We start from the raw sequence: 26894 nt of genomic DNA, 5'->3' as shown, positions 1-26894 counted from the left end.
CCATCGGTGTATGAATGTGTGTGTGAATGGGTTAATGGCACAATCAATGTAAAGCGCTTCGGATAGAAGCGCTATATAAATGCACCATTTACCATTTACCATGTACTAGATCTTGGACTGCATCTTTAATGTCCAATTTATACATAGTTGCACATCATGTCTTGTAGATCTGCTATTTTGACTGTGTATGATGCAACCAAGTATAAGTAATTGATTGCCAGCACAAATGACAATTTGTCCCAGTGGGTTTTCTGAGAACCTTTTGACCGGGTATTGTCTGACTGCACGACATCCAGTTCATGTTGACATGGATTCTTTGGTCCGATTACTTAAAAATGAAACAAAGTCCATAAAGTTAAGATCATTTTATTGTGTTCTGGCTTTTAACACTTGTTTTAGTGCCTTTATGCAGTGACTTGACCTGCATGAGAATTTAATGTATCCAAAAGCTAATGGGTTCATATCCTTCGACAAAAACTAAATAATCTCCATGAATTCAAGGCTTCATGGGGTGTGTAATTGATATAAACGTCATTTGTTTGGGTGAACTACTCCTTTCAAGGGAACGGCAGCCAATACTCTGATTGTTTTGATTAATCTAAAGGCCAAACCACACCCAAGACATATTACCGTCCTCAACATAGCGAAATAGCGTTGACCACACCTCCAGGCGTTAAGTTAAGACATAAGACCTGCCTCCTTGCAGATCACTACAAGCAAACAGTGCACGACTTGCATGTCCGTTTGTTGATTATTATTGTTTTCACCACACTCTACTGTGTGTACTAGTTTGTGAGTGCGCTTTTTTCTACAAGCTTCCAACAGTTAGCAGTTTCAAGAAAAAGTAGAAGAATAGATTAAGAAACAAGAGAAACTTGGATCACAAGAAGACACAATGTTGAATATACAAAATGGGAATGCAATGACTATAATTATGCTTCTTGTGCCAAGAGAAACATTTGCAAATGTCTTCTAAATCCGGTTTTAATGGGTTAAGGTCCCGCACTTCATTGCGCAGATAAATTAGAATGACAGGAATCCATTCACAAAGTCTCGTTGTTAAATCCTTGTGTCAGTTATGTTTATATCATCAGTCAAAAGGTAGGTACGATTTGAAGTTCCTTTCAGGGCAAGGGAGATATGGACAATAATAATAAATACACTGTGTGCTAATCACCCTCTCCTTTATCTGTCTTATTAAAAATGATAATTGGACCCTCTACCATACTGCAAAGTTTCATAAAAATGTGACTGCATTATGTAGTTCGGGACAGAAGAATCATTTTCATAAAACTGCAATATTCATTGGCCCCTGGAGGCTTCACTTCAACTGGGTTTGTAGATATTGGTCCAAAGTCCATGTGTAGAAAGTTTCGTGCAGATTGATCAAACACCCAAGACGAGTTTGAATTGAACTGTTTTTCATAGTATTCAAAATGGTGGGAGATCGAAAGGTCAGAGGTCAAAGTGGCAAAGTTGTTCGGCATGAGGAGACGCATATGTATTGAAGTTTCATGGCAATAGCTCAAACAGGGCATGAGTTATACCTGTTCAACGTTAGCATTGTCAATTGATTGCTATAGCGCCACCCTTTGGCCAATGGTTGTGGGTTTCGTGTCTTCACCATTTGACATTGCCCTCTACCATACTGCAGAGTTTCTTAAAAAATGCATGGTTAGGGCGTCAGTTCAGCAAAAGCTAAGGTATGGCAAGGTTAGGGTTGCCAACTCCCAGAGATTAAAATAAGGGACACCTTCCTGGGTGCGCAGCAAAGCCGCATGGCAGAATTCTTTGGGGGGTCAAACCCCAAAACCCCCGAAATGCATAGAAAACTATGCATTATACCTATAACACAATACAAACACAATGGTCTTACACCTACAATAGGCAACTATTCATGATTTTTTAAATTAATTATTTTTTATTATTTATTTTTTCTGGAGCCAAGGTATGGCACCTGCCATACCTTGCCATACCCAATTGACGCCCCTGTGGTTAGGCATTGATTGATTGAATATTTTATTAGACAGAAATGTAAAAACAGCACAAGTACAGTCAAACACTGTCTAAAAGGATAACACCAAAAAAGTCCTTGCGGTCTTGTTTCCATTGGGGTCCTAGGCTAATACTGCTAAAAACATTGGATGTTGCATTCATGATAATATATCATGATTATCATGTTTGTTGGAAGAAATCCTGTAAATCAGTGACAAAAAAAAACATGGCAGGAAGAAGGAATTTTTGTATATGTCTATATATACATAAAGTAAAGGTGACTAAAACTAACAAAATAATAAACTGAAAATAAAAAAATACAAAAAAAAATAAGGACACTGTATTGTGTTTTTACATAACTAAATCAAATTAATATCAACAAAAATCTTTGTCAAAATTTCATCTATAAGCCTGTCTTTTTGGTATTTGATCACACAATTATTTTATGACCTTTGTGAATCTCGTCCCTGACACATACCCCATATTGCAATAAAAAGACTAACTAAAATGTATAAAAACAAAACTAAAACAAAACCTTTTCACAAAATAAAAACTAAACTATCCAACCCACTTTAAAAACGTATTAAATCAATCAACGAAAAAGTCAGCCAATAAATCAGTGATTATTGTCAATCACACAGTTACAAAGTAAAAGAGTGGGCGAAAGTCTTCTATGTGTGACCTTTCAACATTGCAAGAGTTAAAAGGAGGCGAGAATAAAATAGAGGGAAAAAATAGCAGGTTTATAAAACCACAGTGTCATTCGTGAGAAGAGATTGGTTAAAAGTAATGGATAAATATATATTTAAAAAAGAGCATTGGGTGAAAACAAGAAGTTAAAACAAAAGGAAAAGATTATAATGAAAAAGAACTTTGATACATACTGTATATTGTATACACGTTTGAGCTTTCAGTCAACATTGTGATATCTCTAACGCAGAGCAACAGGTTATTGTGTCCCAATCAAGACCTTCCTTCAATTCTTCTTGAAACATTCTGCTGACATGAAATAGATGTGTCCTTCCCCTCTGCTAAGCCACATAGGCCTACTCATCCGTTTCCTTTCAAGTTAATCACCTACAGACCCAAACTAAAATGAACCTTTTGAACAGCAGCGTTTGGAAATTCAATCAGCATTTTTGAGGCAGAAAGATACAAAAATGAATAAATAAATAAAATAGAAAGAAAATAAAAATGCAATGATCAACGCAAAAACGAATCAAGTCACTTCAGGGTCTTCAAGCTATCATCACCACATTGCTCAGTCACCAGTTCTCATTGTAGATCTTAATAAAGAAAACTAGGGGAGAAAAAAAATACTTTTTCGGTCCGGTTTGGGCCCACTACATGAATGAGTTAAAAGGGGTTGGACCAATGATCTTGACTCACAGGCTTGCTCATGCAGTTAGTTTGTGAGTAGACGCATAAAGGAGTCTAATGTGCATGCTGTTGGGCCCAGGCTGTCATCAAACCCATTGATTTGGTCCCAAAACTGGAAGGAGGGGAGTATGTGCTGGGTGAGCAAATTTCATTGGAAAGAGTGGCCGGGGATTTTCTTTGCTCTTCAGATATAATATAGCTCGGTGATTGGTACCCAGCACTCATTGCCCAGGTTATCGCATTGGTGAAACAGGCTCTCTCTCATTGGCCCTGCAATGCAGTCATTTTTCAAATCTTCGAATTGCTTCCACCCAGTTTTAGCCCCTACTTTGAATCCAGATTTCACCAGACACACCGGCAGGTGGAAATCCTAGATCGCCTGACCACGCAAGATCACTGGTTGAGGCTATAAGGCCAGTTTCCACTTGACCTCTAGGTTGTGGAGGGGCGTGTCACCGTCAGGAACCTCTACCACGGCCCCTTCCTCTAGGCCGCTGGTTCTCAACCCGAGGTCCAGGCGCCACCATGGGGGTCCAAATGGACCCTTAGGGGGTCTGCAACTCTGAGTCTTCTTTTGGCTAATTCCCATCAGGGGTCATTTCTGATCCTGTCAATGCTTGTCACTCCTAATGAGAATCGTAACGTCTTCAATTCTGGGGTCCCAGAGGAGAAAAAAAAGGTATTTAAATGGGGGTCTGTGGCCTAATGCATAAGACACTGGGGGTACTTGAAATTAAAAAGGTCTCTCTGCTCTAGACTGACCTCATTCATAACCTTGTTTCCACAGGCCTTAAGAGCCTCAAGGTCATCTCTAAAAGACTAGAGGTAGAACTCATGATTGGCCTCGAAGAGACTCTTTTGGCCACGTTGCACTGGGTTTGTTACTGGGTAACTTGTGTAACAGTGTGTAACTTCGTTGGACAGTACAGTACTTGTGGTTATGCACTCTCAGTAGCAGGTCTCGTCCAGCGTGTCTAATGCATATCAAAAAGGGGGTCCTTGAAACTAAAAAGGTAGAGAATCACTGCTCAAGGCTGACCCATCAAAGTATTGCCTCCATTCATCACCTCATCGCTCTCTCTCTCTCATTGGCCAATTTACACTTGGCCGTAGAGCCTAGACCTCATCTCTATAAAGACAGACCATGAGGGACGTCTCTGTCAGTCAGTCAGTCAGTCAGTCAGTCTGAGGTATAGGGGGTCATGCTTGATCCCCCAGGGACTCTCTCGGCCATGTTGCAGCGGCACACAGGGCATGTGGCGTTCACCTTGAGCCAGCGGTCGATACATTTAACGTGGTAGTCGTGGAAACAGGTCAGCATCCGGAGCTCCTCCCCACAGGTGTAGTCGCAGAAGCAGATCTGGCACCGCGCGTTCCCGGCGCTCTGGGCGGGGTCGTATGTCTTGGTGGGGAACATGTTGATCTCTCTCTTGTTTAACTTCCTCTTTGGCACGACCGTCCCCTGCCTCTCTTCAAAGTCCAACAGAGCCCTGTACTCGTTGCCCCCGAGGGCTTCCAAGAGCTGAGCGTCCCTGCCTGGCCGACGGGAACCCCCGCCGCGTCCCCTTCCTCTAGGCTGACCGATCGTCAAATCGTTGCCTCCGTTGCTATTCATCAAAGACAAGAAAGCGGCCCTCTGGACAGCGGCTAGCCAAGGACAATCCGAGTCTGGGAGCAAGTCGAGCGTGTGGTTGTCCATCTGCTCCGCGCTGTGGCTGCTGAGAGTGCCGTGGGGGCTGTTTTGGCGACGCTGGCGGGTCCCGGACGACTGAGCGTCCTGTCGCTGCTCCCCGGCAAGCGGTTCGGCGTGGTTCTGCCGGTTACCACGGTGGTTGTGATGGCAACGCTGGCGTCCCCTGAACGGCAGGGCTAACCTATGCTCCCTGTCAAACTGTTCCTGCAGCTGTCGGGCCAGAAGCGCGTCTCCCTCCACCTGGGCGCCGTGAACCCCGGCCTCCTCATCCTCGCCATCACCGACGACGATTTCCCGCGAAGGGGGAGGTGCCGACTGGTCCGCAGCTGCCGCTTCGGCGCATAGCCAGGCCCTCTCCTCGGCCGTGAGGAACGACAGGGAGTCGGCGTCACTCTTGCTCCTCCTGTCCCAATCGGTCGGGCCGGGGCCGGCCGGCTTGTTCGCCGCGGTCGCCGCCTCCCCCTCCGAGGTGGAGAACAGGGAAGACGAGGAGGATGAAGACGACGAAGGCTGGCAAGGCTCCAGCCAGACGTTCGGAAAAACGCCGTCTCTGGCCGGCGAGGGGGCGTTCCCGTCCTCTTCGTCTGGCCTCCCGGCGGGGCGGGCTTCGCTTACCCTCCTCCGCTTGGACCTGCGGGCGGAAACCAGAGACGGGGGTTGAACAACCGCGGCGGCTTCAGCCGCTCCTTCCTCCTCGGCATGGCTGGGAAGCCCCCTCATCCTCCTGCTCCTCCTGCTCCTCCTCCTCCTCCTCCTCCTCCCCCCCACCTCCTGAGGGCTGGGCGTGTCTGGCATGGCGGCGAGGGAGGTGACGACGCCGTGTTCAAACATGTACAGACTGTCGCTGAGGGAGAAGCCTCCGGGACGGTCCGCCGCCTCCGAGAAACACAACGTGGTGCTGCTGCTTCTCTCCAAGCTGTCCGACGTCTCGTCCATGATCGTCACAAACGGGGCTGCTGTGTCGAACGGCTCCTCAAACTGTTAGAAATAGCCGCGCCGCCGTCAGCTTCCGCGTACGTCTTAACATACCGGTGACGTCATGTCGGTGACGTCATCTTGCCCAAATATGGCGGGATGGCGGGACAGTGGCTCTTGACATTATGAATTTGTACATTTTTTAAAAACTATAGGCTGCCATTGGGAACGATGCCCGTTGGGAAAGCATGCCCCTCCGGTTCTGCAACAACCTGTTGTACCCATTGTCAGAGCACTGTTAGAGTTATCATAGTATCTGGAGGCGAGTCTATGATGTCAGTACTATGGCGACATTAATTACACCAGGGATCTCCATATACAGGCATAACAGGGACAGAAAGATGGACATATACACTGATCTCCATATGTGGGATTTGTGGATTTTTAGATGGTTTGGGACAAGTGGCAATCCGACCGACTTCCCACTTCCCATATGTGTGCAAAAGAAATATTAGCAATATGTGAAACATATGCAGTAGAGGTGTAACGATTTAGTAACTGCATCGAAAAATCGTTTTGAATCTTCAACGATCTACTATATCGATATGCAAACAGCAAAATATCGTATCGTTTGACTTTGTATCGTATTGAATCGTGAAAATAATCGTGTCGAATCGTTTTGCAATGCAAATAATTATTTTTATCAATACTAAGTACTTTTAAGAAGAAAAAAGAGAAAGAGGGCTTTATATCCAGTATCCAGGTATTTATTTTTCACACAGATTCTTTGGGTAAATAAATAGTTACTATATCGATTTTAAATCATTGAATCGAATCGTATCGTTCTAAATTAACCTGTCCTGTATCGTTCATGTATCGTATCGACTAAATCACTGAATCGAAACGTATCGTATGTATCGTTCTAAATTAACCTGTGTGTATCGTATCGACAACCAAGAATCGTGATACGTATCGAATCGTTATAAAAACGTATCGTTGCACCCCTAATATGCAGGGATTCAATTCCAAATAACGTTTCAACTAATAGAATTTCATTTGTTCCGCTTGACAAAGCTGGGTCACCCTGACCAAGCCCTGTTATTTGTCCCATATTTTCACTGCAGGTCCCTTTACTAAGGACATGGGACCCCCCCTGTCTACACTTAAACATCCTCTGTGTTAATTTAACTCAGAGTGTACAAATGGGACCAATTGGACCCGTAAGGGTCCACTTGGTTCCATGCTCTCCCAGAGTTACAGACCATGTGGTTCCATTTGTACACTCACACAGTTACAGACCCATACACGCCCATATGGTTACTAACTCAATCATTTTAGCTGGAGACCCTCTGGAACAGCCACCTCAAGGACCCCCTGGGGGTCCCCAGACCTCACGTTGAGAGCCACTGTTGCAAAGGAACTGGAGAAGATGAGTGTGGACAGAGATGTTCTTCAGGGGCTCAATAACAATGTTGTAAGTATTTCTTGCTCTGACCAATCAGACAGATCCACTGATTAATGGATGAATTTCTTCAGACTTAGACCAGTGGTGGAAGAAGTACTGACATGTTTCACTTAAGTAAAAGTATCAATACCACAATGAAGTTACAAGTAAAAGTCTGGTGTTAAACATTTACTTGAGTAAGAGTACAAATGTATTGGCATCAAGATACACTTAAAGTACCAAAAGTAAAAGTACTCATTATGCAGTATGTGCCATTTCCCAGGTTCGTCATGAATAAAAAAATCTTTTGAAAATGGCAGATCTACAAGCTCACAACGTAGCCAAAGTATATATAGGGTTGAAGTGGTTAATGTATGTTTTGTAATAATATTCATAATCTTCAAGGTAACTAGTAACTCAAGTTTTCAAATAAATAATTGTAGTAAAAAGTACAATATTTGTCTCTGAGATGTAGTGGAGTAGAAATAAAAGTATTGAAAATTAGAAATACTCCAGTCAAGTAAAAAAAATACCTCAAAATTGTGCTTAAGTACAGTACTTGAGTACATGTACTTAGTAGCTTTACACCACTTAAGACTGACATTCTAAAATGGAGCAAACCCTTTGAATCTTAAGACTATAGCCACAAAGCTGATGCTGCTGATGTTGCAAGCCAATAAACTTAAAGGACGACTTCACCCATTTTCAACATTTTCAACAAGATATAAAATGTGTTCTTTTTTAATGCAAGAACAATGGTTTCCATTGTAGCGTTTTAATTTTACAGGAATAGAAAGCTTGCGATTTCTTTTGGCCTGGATGCCCCATCGATGATGTCACTGGTAGGCGGGTTTCTGAACTATCCACAGCGCTCCTCTGAGTCACAGACCAAGTAGACAAAAATGGTGCCAGATTATCATGAGTATTATAGAGGACCAATAATGTGAAGATAGGTTGAAAATGGGTGAAGTCGTCCTTTAACTCATGTCCATAAGAGAGTCCGTCCCTCTCGGTTTGTCTGAAGCTGTTCTGTCAAAACGCTACGCCAGGGGTCTTCAACAGGGGGTCCGGGACCCCTAGGGGGTCCTCAGAGTTACTACAGGGGGTCCGCCAAATGTTCGTGTGATGTGATTTTTTTTTTACCTTAACCACTTGAACCCTAGCATCCCTTTTCTGAGGAGAACTTTAGTAGCAGATCTACAAGCTCACAACGCCTCGCGCTGCGAGGCGTTGTGAGCTTGTAGATCTGCTATTTTTTGGCAAAGAGGTGTTTGGTGTAGAGAGGAAAGAGAGCAGACCAAGTAAACAAAAAAAGTTACATCTGAAACAAAATGTTTATACAATATAGAGGGGGTCCCTGCTCAAACAGATGAACCATGGCACTCAGGCAGCCAGAAACACAAGGATAGTCAACTTAAATGTGTATAATGGAAGTCAAGTCAACCTTGGACAAATGTCATATCATAGATAGACCATTGGTTCTCAACCTTTTCAGGCCGTGACCTCAAAAATAATCATTTTTGAACTGGGGACCCCCAAAAATAATCATATTTGAACTGGGCACTCCCCCCAAATAATATTTTTTGAACTGGGGAGTGCTCTACAAGCTCACAACGCCTCGCAAACGTGAGGTGTTGCGAGTTTGTAGATTGTCATAGTGATGATATCAGGGTATATATATGGGGTTTTGCGGATTTGTCAATATTATTCACAGATCCGCTGATCCGACCACTCAGCACATCACTGGGTCCTCGGTACGAACGCCGAGTTTCAAGTTGATTGGTCGGGGGATTGATGACACACTCACTCATTAGAATAAAGTTCATGTGTGTGTAAGGAATATGACGCAAATGAATACAAGAAAATATATTTTCAATATTCCATTTTCAAAATATATATTCTAAAATGTATGATTTAAGGTAGTCATTCATTCCAGGTAGATTTTTAAAATATTTTCAGACAGCCTACTGGACATTTGATTGTTATGACCTTTATGTCGTAATAAACAAGGTAAAAAAGGCTTGAAATATTAAGTTGTTATGAATCAGACATGAACTTTTCTATAAAATATTCCAATTTCTGACATGCACCCATTTTATTTTTTGCTTACTCTTGTGAGGTTGGTGGGAGGAACAAGTAACTGTACTGGTACTAGACTGGAGATAAACACCATGGAGACGGGAGACCAGTGGATGATGCTTTATAATAAAATGTGGTTATGTTTTTACATGTCAACTTGTATGGTGGATTGATTTGTCCTGTGTTGTTGGGAGTGTGGAACAAAGCAGCGTCGTTGTTTCTGGAGGTGATCTGTTCAGGTAAAACAAACAATGACTTTGATCCATCAATGAAATGACACTAAAGCTTAATCCAGTGGTTCCCAGACTTTTTAGGCATTGCACCCCCTTCTACATCCCAACTAGACTGAAAAATTGCCTATTTATTGCCACATTGAAGGCATCACATGCTCAAATAATCACAACAATCTTTCAATAGGCTCTATTCACACCAGCCATATTGTAAAGACATTCACAGGTGTTACCAATGATACTAATGAAGGCTCAGTTCCATTCTGGTCAAACAGAGTCAGGGTGCTGATATTGTACATGTTGGCTCACTGGAAACACTCTGCTACACCAGTGTGTCTAAAGTTGGGGTCCAGGGACCCTCATGGGCTTCCAAATGGCCCCTTACGTGTGTGTAACTCTGAGAGTGTACAAATGGAACCAAATGGACCCGTAAGGGTCCATTTGTACACTCTAAGAGTTATGGGGGTTGTGGAAACCACTGTGCTACACTAAATGGAACAGAGCCTTCATTAGTATCATTAGTAACACCTGAGAAGGAAGTGATAATATGGCTGCTGTGCATAGAGCCTATTAATTGCAACAAAGTTACACACAAGGAAAGTGTTCTTGTATAGCACATTTCAACAAGGCAATGCAATGTGTGTTAGAAATGTCACTTTTAAATAGCAAAGAGGAAGGGTGAGGGAAAGGACACACACACAGGCTCATTGGTAGAGGGCCATCATGAGAGAGGGGGGGGAATGCTGACATAATTAAGCTACTAAGAAAATAATTAAAATTACTGAAATTGTAGCTTAAGTGCATTTTGGGTACATTTGTTAAAATGTACGTTTTTAAAATTTTGGATTAAACGTTTACAAAGGAAATGTTTTAATTGCATGCTTTTGCTTCATGGAAAATCCCATTTGGTGGTTTAGTCGTGTAATTAATCCATTACACCACCATTACATTTTTCTATCTAGTGGCCTGTCTGTTAGATTCAATATAATTCCAATGAACTTCATTGACATTAAATGTTACCATTATGTTTGGGGTCATGTAATCAAGTTGTTTGATAGCCAATTGGCTATGACTGCCTTCCAAAGTGTATGACCCGTTAAGGGGATATTTCACTTTCAAAAAAACTTTTGGTCATTTTATGGTCTACTCAGGCCCTTGTGAACCCCCCAGACAGTTTTTAAGTTGCCATCAAAAACACCCATCCTTGGTTCTGGTGACTCACCCTGCCCTCCTAATGCGTGAGAAGGCCGTGTTTTTTTGATAACTTTTTTCATTCATTTTTAATATATTTTTTATTTATTTAATTTTTTAATTTTCCCAAAAAAATGAAATATCCCTTTAAATGAATGACCACTGTATAGTGAGTTATAATCACTCTATAATGCATTAGAACAGTGATTATAATACAATTATCACAATGTATAAGAACTATCATAATACATTATGATCCTTGGCCAGTTTCAGCAATTATGAAGTAATATACAAGCTACTTCAAAGGCTTTATGTGTTATTGTTAAAAGCAAGTAATTTGCTGGAGAGAGAGCTCCAAATTAAAGAAACGGAATCGTCAAGAATTATAAAATATGTTTAATCCTTTCAAATCAGTGACTATGAAAAAAACAAAAACAAAAAAAAACACCACCACTTGAATGAAAACATGGCAGAAAGAACAGGCAGCACATCATTGCATGAAGAAGGCATTTCTGTGACTTCTATATATACATATACACATTTTATACACAGTAAAAATATAGTCATCCAAGCGGAGATGGCAACCGGCAACAACGGCTCTCGGGCCATGAAACATCGCGTTGCTGTCGAGGAAAAACCTTTTTATGTCCATATTTTATTAAATACTTCACCGCATTAAGAGTGTCACGCATACGTAGCAAAAATATCTGATTTACAAGCTCACAACGCGTCACGCTGCGACGCGTTGTGAGCTTGTAAATCAGATATTTTTGAAATACTTTCAAAGTGGAAGTGGTTTAGTCTGTGCGGGTTTTATAAATATTGAAACAAAGGAAACTATTAACAAGAGTTTGTGACTAAATAATAACTACACTGGAACATTTTTGACATTTTCCCCATTTCCTTAAAAAGTAACGGTTTTGGACGTACAAGGTTCGCAGACGTCGGCCATCTCGGTCCGTGTGAAACATTCACGTAGATAAAAAAAGTCAAGACGGAGCTCGTTGACCCCAGAGTCCTTACGGAGGGTATATTCATTTATCAGAATCTAAAAAAACAAAACAAAACAAAATGTATAAAAAACAAACAAAAACTTGAAAACGGTCCAAACCATTCCCCTCCAAATGAACAAATTACACGCTAATTAAGTCTCCAGACTTTTTTTTCCTTTTCTTTCCCCACTCGTAATACATTAGGTTACATTATAGTCTAACGGTACATTATACAGCGGAAGATTCACTTCGGCCTACAACGAAGTGCTTAATAGTAATACTCATAATAAATATGCTTCTTAAGGACTAAAAAACGACGGCAGACTTGTTGCATTAGTTTAGTGTCGGTGGTGAGAGCCCGTTGGCTCTCTGAGCACCAAAAGGGTGATTTGTCTCTTGTGCCATGACGCTTCAAAAGGGTGATTTGTCTCTTGTGCCATGACGCTTCAAGTTGAATACCAAACTACGGTGGGCCCAATCCAGCTGAAAAATACACAGGGACCACACGCATCAATAGAAACTTAAAAAAACAAACAAATGAAAACAAAAAATAAAAACATGTGTCTGTCTAATAATCATCTAAAAATCGCTCACATCAAAGCCATCAAAAATGTTCTTTTTTAAATATGCCTGTTAAGAGTGTTTTGCCGAGACGATACATAAACGTATATAAAAAAATGTTTCTCAACCTTTTGAATTTCAAGGACCCTTAGTTTGATATGCATTAGGCCACGGAACCCCATTTGTAACAATTTTTCTTTATCCCTGGGATCCCAATATAGACTGTAAAATCCTCAGTTAACTCCCAGAGTGTACAAATGGAACCAAAATTGGTTCCATTTGTACACTCTCAAGAGTTACAGACCCGTAAGGGTCCATTTGGATCCCTGGTGGTCCCCGGAACCTCACATTGAGAACCAGTGCGATGAACGACCTCAATCAAACCGTCATACAGTGCATATTATATTCAGGCCTTGTGATTATCTGAACTATCACATATCACACCAGCTGTGACCACTTTCAACCTGGCATCCCCAGTTTGGGAACGGCGTTATAGGTGAAAATGCTTTAAAAAATAAAAAATGATAAAATAGCCAAATTGCAAACTCGCAACGCAAAAATACTTTTCATTAATGTGCTGTATGGATGTTCTCACTGAAAAGACGAGGTCAAGGGAGACAGGAGGCCAGTTTAAAAGCTATGACCAATTATGATTGGTCATAAAAGGTGTTTTTTGGTTAAAACAAAATGTTAATTGCTAAAAAAAGAAGTTTAAGTTCTACATCCTGATAGTAATCATTGCTATAGTGCGTTTGTTCAGTAACAGGAGTCATCCCGTCTTTAGAGAACATTTTCTCTCGACACACATACAAGTGAAGTTGGAAGTGATGACCCAGTACACACACACACACAAGTGAAGTTGGAAGTGATGAGACACACACACACACACACACACAAATAAGCAGACCAAATTGGATCTGGAACACTATAAAATGATCATTGAATGGGCTCTTTCTGGATGAAAATTGTAACCCACCCGAAAATGTAGTTTGTGTTTATGAAAGAGCTGGAGAGACAGGGAGACACCTGTTACTGAACAAACACTCTATAGCAATGACTACTATGAGACCCTAGAGCTATTTAATACTTACAGTAGCACTTAACACATTAAGTGCCAAAAACGTATGTATTTTTTCAGATCCAACCTTTGAGTGCCAAAAACGAGAATCTCGTTAAACCCCAGCATACGTATTGTGGGGAAAGCTTTCGCAGGAGAATAGCAGACCGACAAGCTCACAACGGAGACTGCTCAACCACATGGGGTTGAGGTCCTTACACAGCGCGGACATGACAAATAAACCATTTGAAAATCCCTAGCGAGTATTGTTATTTTCATTACAACTATTCATAATAGTTGATGCCTCATTAATACCGGTTGATGCCTTTATTTGCAGGGGAAAATGTACCTTGTTCCCCCCCCAAAAAACAGCATTAATTTAACGCTGCATAATAATAACATGCTGTGTGTGGATGTACTCATGACACACAATAAAGAATTTTCTTTTGGACAATAACACACGCACACACGCACACACGTGACTTTTTTTGAACAATTAAAAATAAAGGCTCCTGCTGTGTAAGGACCTTAAGTGCTATATTTAGTGGTGGCCGTTGAAGAATTCCCATCCGAAATACAGCAGGCACAGCAGAAAAAATGTTTTTGTATTTGTATACAGTAAAACCAACTTGGCTCCTATAAAAACCCAGCTGTAACATGTTTTCATTTGACTCCAGCATTCCTCTGATGGCAGAGAGGAGACGAAAACACAACTCCCACCCCCCCCCTCCTAACAAGTGCTTTGGAGTTGGGGTACATTTACAGCCTTAACTCGGCATGCTTTAGGTAAAAGGTTTGTGCTTCTAAAACCGCTCTACAGTCTCTTAGTAGCGATTGAAATGGATCCTACTGCCAGCGCCCTTGGTTGCTTCAACCATTAAGCCAGAGTTTGACTTAGTTGCGCGGCAGTGTCACGCACAGAAAATAGCCGAAAAATAATGTCCGATACACACTTGTCGCGTACAGAAACTAGCCAACCTTGTAGGTTTGATATTTTCTGTGCATGACAAGTATATATCGGGCATTGTTTTAAGTGCTCTAAAGCCCAGTGGTCCTCAAAGCTGGTTCAACAAATCCAGCAATACCAAGGACAAGAATCACTGCCCTAACCGTCTCGTCTTCAGAGCCAAAGTACTGCTGGCCTTTGTAGGGACTGTTCGAATACTTATAGCAGCTGTTTGGGTCCCCGGGACCAAACCGTAACATACAACACAAAAAATATAGATATAATGTACATACACACAGCCGTATAAAATAAAGGACTACATACAGTACTAACAGTTAGTAATACATGTGGTTCATGTTAGTGTTGGTCCAAGAGTGGGTTCGACTCTCATCTCCGTAGCCAGCAGAAATGAATAATTATGCGAGGGGCCATGCTTTGTAATGTTATGCATGCTGCATAACGGTATGCATACATGCTTCCTAATGGTGTGCATGCTGCTTAATGGTTGCCATGCTGCATAATGGTATGCATGCTTCATAATGGTGTGCGTGCTTCATAATGGTGTGCATGCTTCATAATGGTATGCGTGCTTCATAATGGTGTGCATGCTTCATAATGGTATGCGTGCTTCATAATGGTGTGCATGCTTCCTAATGGTGTGCATGCTTCCTAATGGTATGCGTGCTTCATAATGGTGTGCATGCTTCATAATGGTGTGCATGCTGGATGATGGTATTCATGCTTCATAATGGCACGCATTATTTTAACGGTATACCCCCTCCAAGTCATTAAATAGTACAGTTTAAAAAGGCCAGCAGAACAAAGCTCTGTGTGGGTTGTAGAAGACGGAATAGAGTTGGTTCGGCTGAGGAACGGCGGTTATAGAGCAATCAAAAGATAAAACTCAGTCCCCGGGACCAAACCGTAACATACAACACAAAAAATATAGATATAATGTACATACACACAGCCGTATAAAATAAAGGACTACATACAGTACTAACAGTTAGTAATACATGTGGTTCATGTTAGTGTTGGTCCAAGAGTGGGTTCGACTCTCATCTCCGTAGCCAGCAGAAATGAATAATTATGCGAGGGGCCATGCTTTGTAATGTTATGCATGCTGCATAACGGTATGCATACATGCTTCCTAATGGTGTGCATGCTGCTTAATGGTTGCCATGCTGCATAATGGTATGCATGCTTCATAATGGTGTGCGTGCTTCATAATGGTGTGCATGCTTCATAATGGTATGCGTGCTTCATAATGGTGTGCATGCTTCATAATGGTATGCGTGCTTCATAATGGTGTGCATGCTTCCTAATGGTGTGCATGCTTCCTAATGGTATGCGTGCTTCATAATGGTGTGCATGCTTCATAATGGTGTGCATGCTGGATGATGGTATTCATGCTTCATAATGGCACGCATTATTTTAACGGTATACCCCCTCCAAGTCATTAAATAGTACAGTTTAAAAAGGCCAGCAGAACAAAGCTCTGTGTGGGTTGTAGAAGACGGAATAGAGTTGGTTCGGCTGAGGAACGGCGGTTATAGAGCAATCAAAAGATAAAACTCAATGAAGGCAAATGTCTGCTTCATCGAACGTTGAAGAATGGTTTCGCCTTAAGATCACATTACAGACTACTGTGACGTAACAGTACCACGGGGCCAAACCCCCTACAGGATTCTTGTGTTATTGTGTGTGTTCCTGATGGACAAACAGTCGCAACCAAAGGGACGGTAGTAGTGTCTGCATTAGAGAAAAGGTACACCTCTGAGACACACGTTTGGCAGTAGAGTTGAGTCAGTGGTAATTGATGTGGCAGGTTTCTGACTGTAAACTGACTGTACCGTATGGACGCTGATGTGAAGCCTCATTTATACTCTGTTGCACGATGGTGTTGCTTGCAAAAAGAAGAGAAGAAACTGATCTTCATATGGGACTGGGTGACAAATTCATATGTCACAATATTTTGGATCAAATACCTTGAATAGGCTCTATTCACAGCAGCCATATTATGAAGACATTCACAGGTGTTACCAATGATACTAATGAAGGCTCTGTTCCATTCTGGTCAAACAGAGTCAGGGTGCTGATATTATGCATGTTGGCTCACTGGAAACACTCTGTTACACCAGTGGGTCTACAGTTGGGGTCCAGGGACCCTCAAGGGCTTCCAAATGGCCCCTTACAGGTGTGTACACTCTCAGAGTTATGGGGGTTGTGGAAACCACTGTGCTACACTAAATGGAACAGAGCCTTCATTAGTATCATTGGTAACACCTGGGAAGGAAGTGATAATATGGCTGCTGTGCATAGAGCCTATTGATATTGTGAGGATAACTGAAAGTGGTGAAGTGAGTAAACCTAGGAAAAGACACCGTTGCGGTATCCAAAATCCCTGATGATATCTAGTCTCACATCACAATATCAATATACTGTAATATTGATCTATTGCCCAGCCCTACTTCAAGCTAACATCGCGTCATACTAACGGAACTAAGTGGAACTTGTTCCATCTCCTGTTCCGGCTCAAAGGATTGATACGTTCCTTACACAGGTACACTTCTAAACCCTGGTCATACTGTACCCTATGACCTTTCAAACCTAAAGTGTGAATGCTGTTGGCCTTGTAGAATAGCAGTGTATACAAGGCACAGGTAACCTGGACAAATCACTAGAGGCATGTACGATTGTGACGAAGTGAGTTAAGTGGTTTTCGACTGTCACGCTGGAATCGGAATTTCGCACGGTTATCATTCGAGGCCGAACATAAAAAGAAGAACATATTCTGTCAAACATTCTTTGTCTGCGATTCTGTCAGAATATCCAGTTTTCAGCCTGGTTCATACTTGGTCGTGCAGCGAAAATAGCAGATCAATAAGCTCACAATGCATCGCACTGCTTATTAGATTTGCTATTTTCGGCATGGGACACTGTCATACAACTAAGTACAATCCAGGCTTGTATATATCATGCCTTGATGAGAACAGCATGGATTGGACCAGAGATGCACTTGAGAAAAATAAAACTTACATAAGCTTGGCACACATAGGGCCTGTGAAGGGAAGACCATGTAGACAGCAACACAGTCTAAATGAAGTGAACATTCTAATGTTACATTCTAGAAACGTTTCCCCCTGCCTCTGCAGCTTTGTTAAGTTCCAACATGGCAGTGAGGAAGAACAGCTTCTTATTGTCTGTACGAATGGGCTTGGTAATACAAACACACTGGAACCCGGCCCACCGAAAAAAAATCTTTCAAACTCAGTCATCTTTTTTTGTTCAGTCATTCTAAGAAATGCATATATGACTACAGTCAACAGCAGCACCTGTTGCGGAACAGATTTTGTGTACAGAGTTAAATACGAGCAAATTGTTTCGCTCAGAAAGCTGTGCGTGAAGACGGCTGAGGAACCTACAAACTTTTAAGAGGGGAACTTCACCGATAAGTTGAGTGTGAATCCGATCGGTTTCTGTTGTGTTTGGCGATCGTTCCACCACGGAGAAAGCGAGCTATCAACACACACACACACACACACACACATTTTGACCCAGAAAAGAAAAAGAAAAGAACCAATTCCAGGCCTGACATGTACTGCAGTACCGGGCAGCTTTAAACTCTTTAGTAGGGATGTCCGATATTATCGGCCTCCCGATATTATCGGCCGATATTAGCATAAAAATTGATATCGGGAAAATATCGGTATCGGTTTTTGAAAAAAAAAAAATGTTTTTTTTTTTTTTTTGCTTTATAAATAAGTTACAGGAGTTCTTACTGTATATGGTGTGTGTGATATGAAATTTGAGCTTACCCTAATCACAATAATCCCCGCATATATCGGTATCGGTTGATATCGGTATCGGTAATTAAGAGTTGGACAATATCGGTATATCGGTTATCGGTAAAAAAGCCAATATCGGACAACCCTACTCTTTAGCAGTGGTTCTCAAAGTGGGGTTCAAGGACCCTCAGGGTTCATTGAAGGGGTTCCAAATAGTCTGTAAATCTGAGTGTACAAATGGAACCAAATGGACCCTTACAGGTCCGTAATTCTGAGTGTACACAAATGGAACCTTACAGGTCTGTAACTCTTAAGAGTTGTGGGGGGTCCTTGACAAACGAAAAGAGAGAACCACTGCTCTATAGGGTCTGAGTCACAACCACATAATCTTTTCTGGATAGGCTCTATGCACAGCAGCCATATTGTGAAGACATTCACAGGTGTTACCAATGATACTAATGAAGGCTCTGTTCCATTCTGGTCAAACGGAGTCAGGGTGCTGATATTATGCATGTCGACTCACTGGAAACACTCTGCTACACCAGTGGGACTAAAATGTGGGTCCTTAAGGGGGTTGCAAATGGCCCCTTACGGGTGTGTAACTCTGAGAGTGTACAAATGTAACCAAATGGACCCGTAAGGGTCCATTTGGTTACATTTGTACACTCTCAGAGTTATGGGGGTCGTGGAAATTGAAAAATCTGAGAACCACTGTGCTACACGAAATGGAACAGAGCCTTCATTAGTATCATTGGTAACACCTGTTAAGGAAGTGAAAATATGGCTGCTGTGAATAGAGCCTATTGTACTTCATGTGGGGGTGGGAGGGGGGGGGGTAGTTGTTCTGACCACCACGCCGCCGCCAGGGCCAATGTGCTAAATGCTGGGGGTTAAGGAACAATCTAAAAAACATGAAGTGTCGTTTCCCTTGCAGGGCCAGTGTGAGCTGGTGAAAGGAATGATTGAGCGTCCACATTGTTGCTCACAACATCCTGACTCACGGGCGCCACCTGGTGGGCGATGTGCTGGAACAACCTAGCTCTGTATACTCTGTGTATACTCTAAGTATAAATCAGGCTTAAAGGTATATAGATAAAACTATGAAAATGAATAATAAGAAAAACAATACACCCACAGAGCTTTTAAAAACGTGCGAGATAAAAAGTATTACTTCTCCCCCCCCCAAAATAAATAAATTAAATTAATCATTAAAAAGAATGTGTCGGTACGTAAAAACTCAAAGAATTGTTGGTTTGTTTGGCAGCCATTATCCCTCCATCAAATATTGTGACCTCCAAAATAATCTGACATAGGTGCCGAGGTTCAAACCCAAATGGACGGCTGCGGCTGCGCGGCAGAGCACATGGATGGCTTACTGTGATGGGAGCCGAGCACACAGTCACATCCATACGTGACTACATTAATCAATTAAGACCGGGAACACGTCTGTGTCATTTTTTTGATTTCTTTGGCTATTCAAAAAAAATAGCAGATATACAAGCTCATAGCACGGCACCGAGTGCCGCGCGATGAGCTTGTATATCTGCTATTTTTTTTTGAAAAATCCTGAAAACGTGTGCAAATCTTTGAATATATACTTTTTAAAGTGAACATTTGTAACTCAAATCTTGGCTTCTGGGGTCCCTGGAACAACATATTTTGAGATGGGGGGGGGGGGGGTCGGCGGACAAAATACTTAGCATTTTGGGGGTCCTTGACATGAAAACGTTTTGTTCCAGGGACCTCCCCAGAAGCAAAATAATATGTATTCAAAGATTTGCACACATTTTCTTCAAAAATAGCAGATCTACAAGCTCATAGCGCAACACTAAGTGCCGCACTATGAGCTTGTAGATCTGCTATTTTTTAACAGCCAAAGACATCTTAAAATGACACAGATGAGTTCCCTTCCCGGTCTTAATGGATTTTTAGCAGCACCACTGCCCCCAAAATTAACAAATTAACTAAAAAGGTATTCATTCCACCCTGCTAAACGCCTACATTGAGTGCTTACGTAGGACATTCTACGTTCAGTTTGCAGGGCTGTGCTCTCCGTTATATCCTTTAGGCCTGACTCATACTTAGTGGCTCGCATAAAAAACAGCCCAGCTACAAGCTTGTAGATCGGCTTGTCCTCAGTTTTTTTTTTCTGTTTGGAGGGCAGGGCTCTCTGTGTAAGTCCTGTGGTAAATAACATCAAGTCGGGGCGGTAGTCCCCCAATTCAGAGACCCTTGGTTTTACAAGCAGCATACCCCTGTGTAGGCCCCTATAGATCCCCCACCCACCAACCAACCCACCACCCCGGACACTCCACCAGGCATGGATAGACACCTCCTCATCTTCCCTCTCTTGCAGGTGTAGACGGGAGAGAGTATAGGTTGGCTGTGGATGAGTGACTCTCTCTCTCTCTCTCCTGCTCTCTTTCTGTGTCTTTATGACTGTCGCCCACCTCCTCTCTTCCAGAAGTGTTGTGTTCAGGTCGATTCCTCGGGGATCCAGCTTTCTTTTCTTTTCTTTACTGTGGAAAGAGATATACTAATTAGAGATGCGCGCATTGACTCATTTCAATTTCTAATTTCATTAACATGCTCTGAAAAGGCACGTTAAGTGTTGAGCTTCTTCCCCCCCCCATTTCGTTAAAAGTAACGGTTTTGGACACGCAAGGTTTCCATCCAACAGTGACGATATAGAGTTTGTGTGTGCGCGCGCGTGTAGGAGGCCTGTCACAATTTTTACATAAATCGCCTAATTGCAATTATGTTTCATAATCGTCATAATAGTTTCCATGCTGAAAAAGGTTTTTCACATTCTTTTGTTCTCATGTATATGGATGTCTGTTGAAGGGAAAAACGGGGGTGTGTAGTGACAACTTCTTTTCAGGGGCAAAACAGTGCATTTTAAGGGCAGAAAAGGGAGGAAAAAAATGCATTTTCAGGGCACTATCAGGGAAAGAACAGTAACGTGTTAAGTTTTGAAGTGGCACATCTGTACATTAAAAATGTTCCCAAAATTGCATAAATAGCTGATCTACAAGCTTACAACCCGTCACAATATTTTTGAGTGGTGCCAGCCACTCCTACACTTGACCGTGTGTGTGTGTGTGTGTGTCTGTCCGTCCGTCCGTCCGTCCGTATGTTTGAGCACAGCCTCAACAGCTGCAGCTGATTGCAACACAAGGATGCAACCAGTTACACTAATTCAAAGGCACCACTCTCTTCATACTGGGTCTGATTTTTTTCATTATTTGGAAAGTATAAAATTGTTAAATATGTCAGTAATTTCTTTGTATATTTATGTTATTTGTCATATCTGCCCTATGCATTTTTGGATTATAAAGCCTAAAAGGTAACCAGACATCCATCCATCCAATGTGCAATGCCAAACATTTAAAAAATAAATATATATTGTCAATTGCAATTATTTGAGCAAAAATTAATCTTCAAGTAAAATGTCATAATCGTGACAGCCCTATGTGTGTGTGTGTGTGTGTGTGTGTGTGTGTGTGTGTGTGTGTGTGTGTGTCTTACAAAGCAGATGTTGGTCTCAGGGATGATGTCAGAGAGAGAGACAACGTCTTCCTGTCCAGACAGATTGTCGGCGTTGTCCAGCATGGCCTCTGCTCCCACACTGCTCCATGGGGACGTAAAAAACATAACGGACACAATGTCAATATTTCATACAGAACCCCAGTAAGAAAAAACAAAAAAACAGATGTACAAGCTCGCCTTGTATATCTGCTGTTTTTGAATAGCCAACGTAAAAATCCAAAATGACACGGGTGCTTTCCCGGTTATAAGCCTGACCTTCTGGGTGGATATGATGATTTAGCTGCGATTAATTTTCAAATATGTTTATTTTATTACTCAATACTGACAAATCCCACATATTACAATAAAATGGTAAATGGTGCATTTATATAGCGCTTTTATCCAAAGCGCTTTACATAGATTGTGCATTACATTCACCCATTCACACACACACCGATGGAGGAGGAAACCATGCAAGGCACCAACCTGCTCATCGGGAGCAACTAGGGGTTCAGCGTCTTGCTCAAGGACACTTCGACACTAACTTAGGGGGAATCCGGGAATCGAACTGGGAACCTCACGGTTCCCATCCCGCCGTTCTACCCCTGAGCCACTGCCGCCCCAATAAAACTAATAACAACAAACTCTAAAAAACTAAGCCTTTTCACAAAAATAACATACTAGCAAACCCACTTTAAGTGAAACTAAAATGAAATTGAAGACAACTTTTTCACTTTCCCCCCCACTCAAAAATAGTGAAATCTACAAGCTCACAACTTTGCTATTCATCCTACAACTAAGTATATAGACCAATTATTTGTTTACCAACATTGAGACTAGATGCACAGGTGATTGTTTCATGCAATCAATTCTCAACCTGTTGTTTCGGGGGCTCTGGTTTCAGCACACCCCAACCCCCTCTTGTGTGTTGGCTAGCGAGGCGCGTCCTGGCGAGACCTGACAGAATGGGTTTCATTTGCAACCAGTATGACGCTTGCAACCAGTGTGACGTCGTCTGTTAAGGGGTCTATAGGAGCTTAAATTAAGCCCTGGAACAATTTAAACGCAAACAGCTGCTTCCACTTTGACAAATTAACTTTAAACAACACCCCATGATGCCTTGCAGTAACGTTACCTTTGAGATGCACTGTGTTCCACGTCTGTGTTGGCTGACTTATGAACCTCTACGCCAACAGACCTACAGAGAGAGAGAGAGAGAGAGAACATTATAATAAAACTGATAGTTCTATCCATTGATTCTGATTGGCTGAGTCCCGTTGTAATATACTCGACAAACACACACCTGGACCACATGAATCAGTATAGTGCAAGATTTGACAACAAAGGGATTACTTTGGCATTCATGTGCGCAGCAACTTTCTTTTTTTTTGTGCAGGCAGGCCCAAGGACTAACTTTCTTGTCATTAAAACTGTATTCATTGAGTTATATTTTATTTCATGTTGCCATACTGTATTTGGTAAGGTAACCATTATTAGAAAAGCAATAAGCCATGCGAGGCCGTGGTTTAACTGTGATTTTACAACAGCGAAGGGCATGTGATGCCTTCCACTCCGTGCTGTGGCTTCTAAAACCCCCTTAGCTGTTCTCAAATCACAGTGAACCACAGCCTTGTGTGGCTTAATGCTTTAGTAAACACCATAATGAGTCAATTGAGTGCATCAATTGTGTAGTATTGGTTTCCGCAATCAGCCAAACATGATGATTTGTCATGAAAAAGGATAATCTCAGGATTTATGGTATGATCACCATAGACTGTAAAAAAGAATGGACAGCGTTACGCCCATAGATTCTACTCTAAATGAAGCCTATTTTTCAGCAATTTCAAATCCGCCATCTTTCTATATCGCGTCATATCCTAAGCAACGGGAAATGAATGCTATTGGTTGGGACCAGAGCAGGGGTGGGGAATGAATTCTATTGGTTGTGTAGCTTGTCAATCAAATCAAAGCATCACAAGGTAGCCACCCACGTCACAAAACCCACCCACTTGCATTGAGTTATTTCTATTGACACAACGGCAGGGGTAATAAAACAGCGAAACCTACAGGCCATTCATATTAACCGTCACTTCCTATATAGACTCAATTTCAAAAGGCGGATGCTGGGCCCTTGGTTATCACACGTGCCAGTAGATCAAGTGCTGCTAGCTATTCCACACCGTTGTTTCATATTGTAATTAGGCTGACAGGAACTTTTTGATTTGACCTTAAAAAAAAAGCATTATTTTACAATTTGGCTATTCAAAAATAGCAGATATACAAGCTCATAGCGCGGCACCGAGTGCCGCGCTACGAGCTTGTAGATCAGCTATTTTTGAAAAAGTATGAAAATTTGTGCAAATCTTTGAATATATATTGTTTTAAAGCAAACATTTTGAACTCAAATCTTCGCTGCTGGGGGGTCCCTGGAACAACATATTTTGAGATGGGGGTCCGCGGCGAAATACATATACATTTTGGGGGTCCTTGACATGAAAAAGATTGAGAACCACTGACATAGTAACATACATTTAAAAAAAAAAAAGTTTTTAGAAGACATTCTAAAAACAGACATTTTTATAGAATCGGCTTCAGGTCTTAATGGGTTAAGGTTGGTTAGATACAATGTAACCTAGTGGACTAGTGGAGGTGAGGAGGGGGGCCAGTGTCTACAGATATATATATATATATAATGTTACCGTAGTGGAGGTGAGGAGGGGGCCAGCCCGTTGCTGCCTAGAGATGAAGTGGACAGGTTGGCCTCGGCGTCGCCGGTACTCCCTGCAAGAGGAGGGGTCCTGGGAACCAGGTCTGGTCTGCCCGACTGTACGTCTGTGTTTGGGGGGGGGGGGTGAAGTTAACAAACACAAGTTTACACAACTATCAAATCGTGAATTAAAAATATTTAGTTTTGTTTCATCTCATCTGCACTCATTAATAACAACATTCATTCATCAGTTCATCTCAACGCGGATCTGTAACCATTTTCGCCCTGATGAAGAAACATGATGGCAGTTGCCTTATACTATTAATAAAAGCTTTTCCTTCGTTTTACACTCGAGTGCCCTGAATAGTCTGTTGGGTTTTCTCACGTTTGATCCCTGAGCACCATAGATACTTCCAACTACTTTGAACCATTTTTATGTCTCCTGCGAGCACCCGGTTGTTCCGTTTTCTCTGGATCTGTAAGCCCTTTCCTCGAATGGTGGCCTGTGCGTATTTCCAAATCAGTGTCTGGGTATTCAAACCTTTTAAGAAGCAGGTATGGGTTATTATAGTTAAAGGAATAGGTTCAACCCCAAAATGACTTTTTCCATCGATTAGTCACCCCATGGAGACTTGGATTTGTGGATATTTTTTTGTTTTGGTCGCATTCCAAAGCCAATAATTTGATGACCGGCAGCTGTTCCGGTAGGAGACACAAAGAGTCTCCTTTGTGTCTCCTACCGGAACCGCTGCCTGCCGGTGAACTATCCCTTTTACCAAAACTAATTTTTTTTTTTTTTATAAACACCTGAACTACAAACTAAAATGCAAAAACAAACTAAAGAGAACCAAACTGAATTGAAGTTGTGTACCAGCGTCACCCTCAGTCTCAGTGCTTCTATAGTGACTATGGTAGAGCAGTCTGGAGTCCGGGTTGGCAGCAGAGTATCCCGCGGCGTAGGACAGAGGGGTGGGAGCGTTGAGCGTGGGGTTCCTCCTAAGACCGCCGGGAACGCCGCCTCGACTCTTCTTAGATGGCGAGGGCTTCACTGCAACCACAAAGGAAGGGAGAGGGACACATGGTCAATAACACCACCACACTGTACTGTTATGTCATCCAACGTGTCAAAGCTTAGATGTATCTCTATACGCTAGGGATGTCCGATATTATCCGCCTCCCGATATTAGCATCAAAATGTAATATCGGAAAATATCGGTATCGTTTTTTTTCAATTTTTAATAAATGACAGGAGTTCTTACTGTATATTGTACGTGATATGAAATGTGGGCTTACCATAATCACAGTAATCCCTAATCATATTCAAAGGCTTTTGTAGAGAAATGAGACAGTCACTTTCAAATAAGAGCACTGCCGAGGGCAGGTGTGTGACACTCCAGCTGAAGCTCATTGACGCTCGTTAATGTTATAGGCGTCAAAGCAATAGGCTCTATGCACAGCAGCCATATTATCACTTCTTTCACAGGTGTTACCAATTATACTAATGAAGGCTCTGTTCCATTTAGTCTAGCACAGTGGTTTCCACGACCCCCACAACTCTGAGAGTGTACAAATGTGTACACATGTTCTAAACATGGGATCATGTTTAGAACATGTTGCGTGGGATCATGTTTAGAGCATGCAGACTTACATGGGATCTTCTTAAACGCGGTGTTACACATGAACTGCTGGAAGCGCTCAGCGTAGAAGCCAGGCCTGTGGACTGACACCGTGTCCTGCAAACAGCACACACACACACACACACACACACACACGTTTTAGACGCCTTAACAGACAACGTCACACTGATAAGAACCAGTATGCGGGCGCAGGTCGGCAGCAAAAGAACCCCACCGCTCATAAGATGCAATGTAAAAGTGGTCACAGCCTCACGTGTAAAAAATGCACCCCATCAAACTTTCAGATGTTTTTATTCTAACCAGTGTCGACGAATAATGCTTTTAGGAATTTTACTGTGATCTCTCGCTCTTGAAATATATATTTCTTGGTTTCTGTTGTGTGTAAACAATAATAACGATTCAAAGCAGTTGTCCCCAAAACCCCACCTCCAGTGGCTGTCATAAGAACGGAGGGAGCACTCTGTGATCATGGCACCAGAACCTGCTCTTGCTTGCACAGCTGAGCCTAATTTATGCTCCGTCCCGCGAAGGTGTCGCACGCAGAGAACGGCCGAGAATAGCCGACCTCCAAGCTCACAGCGGTCGTATCCGCGACGCGGTTGTGAGCTTGTATGTCAGCTGTTCTCGGCGCGCAATACCGTTGCGCGACGAAGTCTAATATGTCTCGCTAGGGCGCACCTCACTAGCCAACACACAAGAGGAGGTTGAATGAACTGAAACCAGCGAAACCCCAAAACAACAGGTTTGGGGA

At 42.2% G+C, this 26894-nt stretch overlaps 1 protein-coding gene and 1 long non-coding RNA gene across 2 annotated transcripts in view; both read right to left on the bottom strand.

Moving 5' to 3' along the window:
- Positions 1-11308: 11308 nt before the first annotated feature.
- LOC311042485 lies at positions 11309-18839 on the bottom strand. The gene is made up of 3 exons (XR_014600517.1): positions 18421-18839; positions 11707-18107; positions 11309-11634 (listed from the first exon to the last, which is right to left on the bottom strand). It is a non-coding gene; the product is annotated as an uncharacterized lncRNA (long non-coding RNA).
- A 997-nt stretch (positions 18840-19836) lies between these two features.
- LOC311042463 (phosphatidylinositol 4-phosphate 5-kinase type-1 alpha-like) overlaps positions 19837-26894 on the bottom strand; it is a 48042-nt gene continuing 40984 nt past the window's right edge. Inside the window, exons 11-16 of the mRNA XM_084053206.1 lie at positions 26155-26239; positions 25360-25554; positions 24499-24631; positions 22935-22997; positions 21800-21899; positions 19837-20790 (exon numbers count right to left, since the gene is read on the bottom strand). Coding sequence (XP_083909332.1) covers positions 20788-20790; positions 21800-21899; positions 22935-22997; positions 24499-24631; positions 25360-25554; positions 26155-26239 — 579 coding nt within the window. The 3' untranslated portion in view covers positions 19837-20787. The remainder of the gene's footprint in view (positions 20791-21799; positions 21900-22934; positions 22998-24498; positions 24632-25359; positions 25555-26154; positions 26240-26894) is intronic.

This window comes from Gymnoscopelus microlampas (assembly GCF_963454915.1).
Source record: "Gymnoscopelus microlampas genome assembly, chromosome: 3".
Classification (NCBI taxonomy): domain Eukaryota; kingdom Metazoa; phylum Chordata; class Actinopteri; order Myctophiformes; family Myctophidae; genus Gymnoscopelus; species Gymnoscopelus microlampas.
This window is presented reverse-complemented; position numbering and strand designations above follow the sequence as displayed.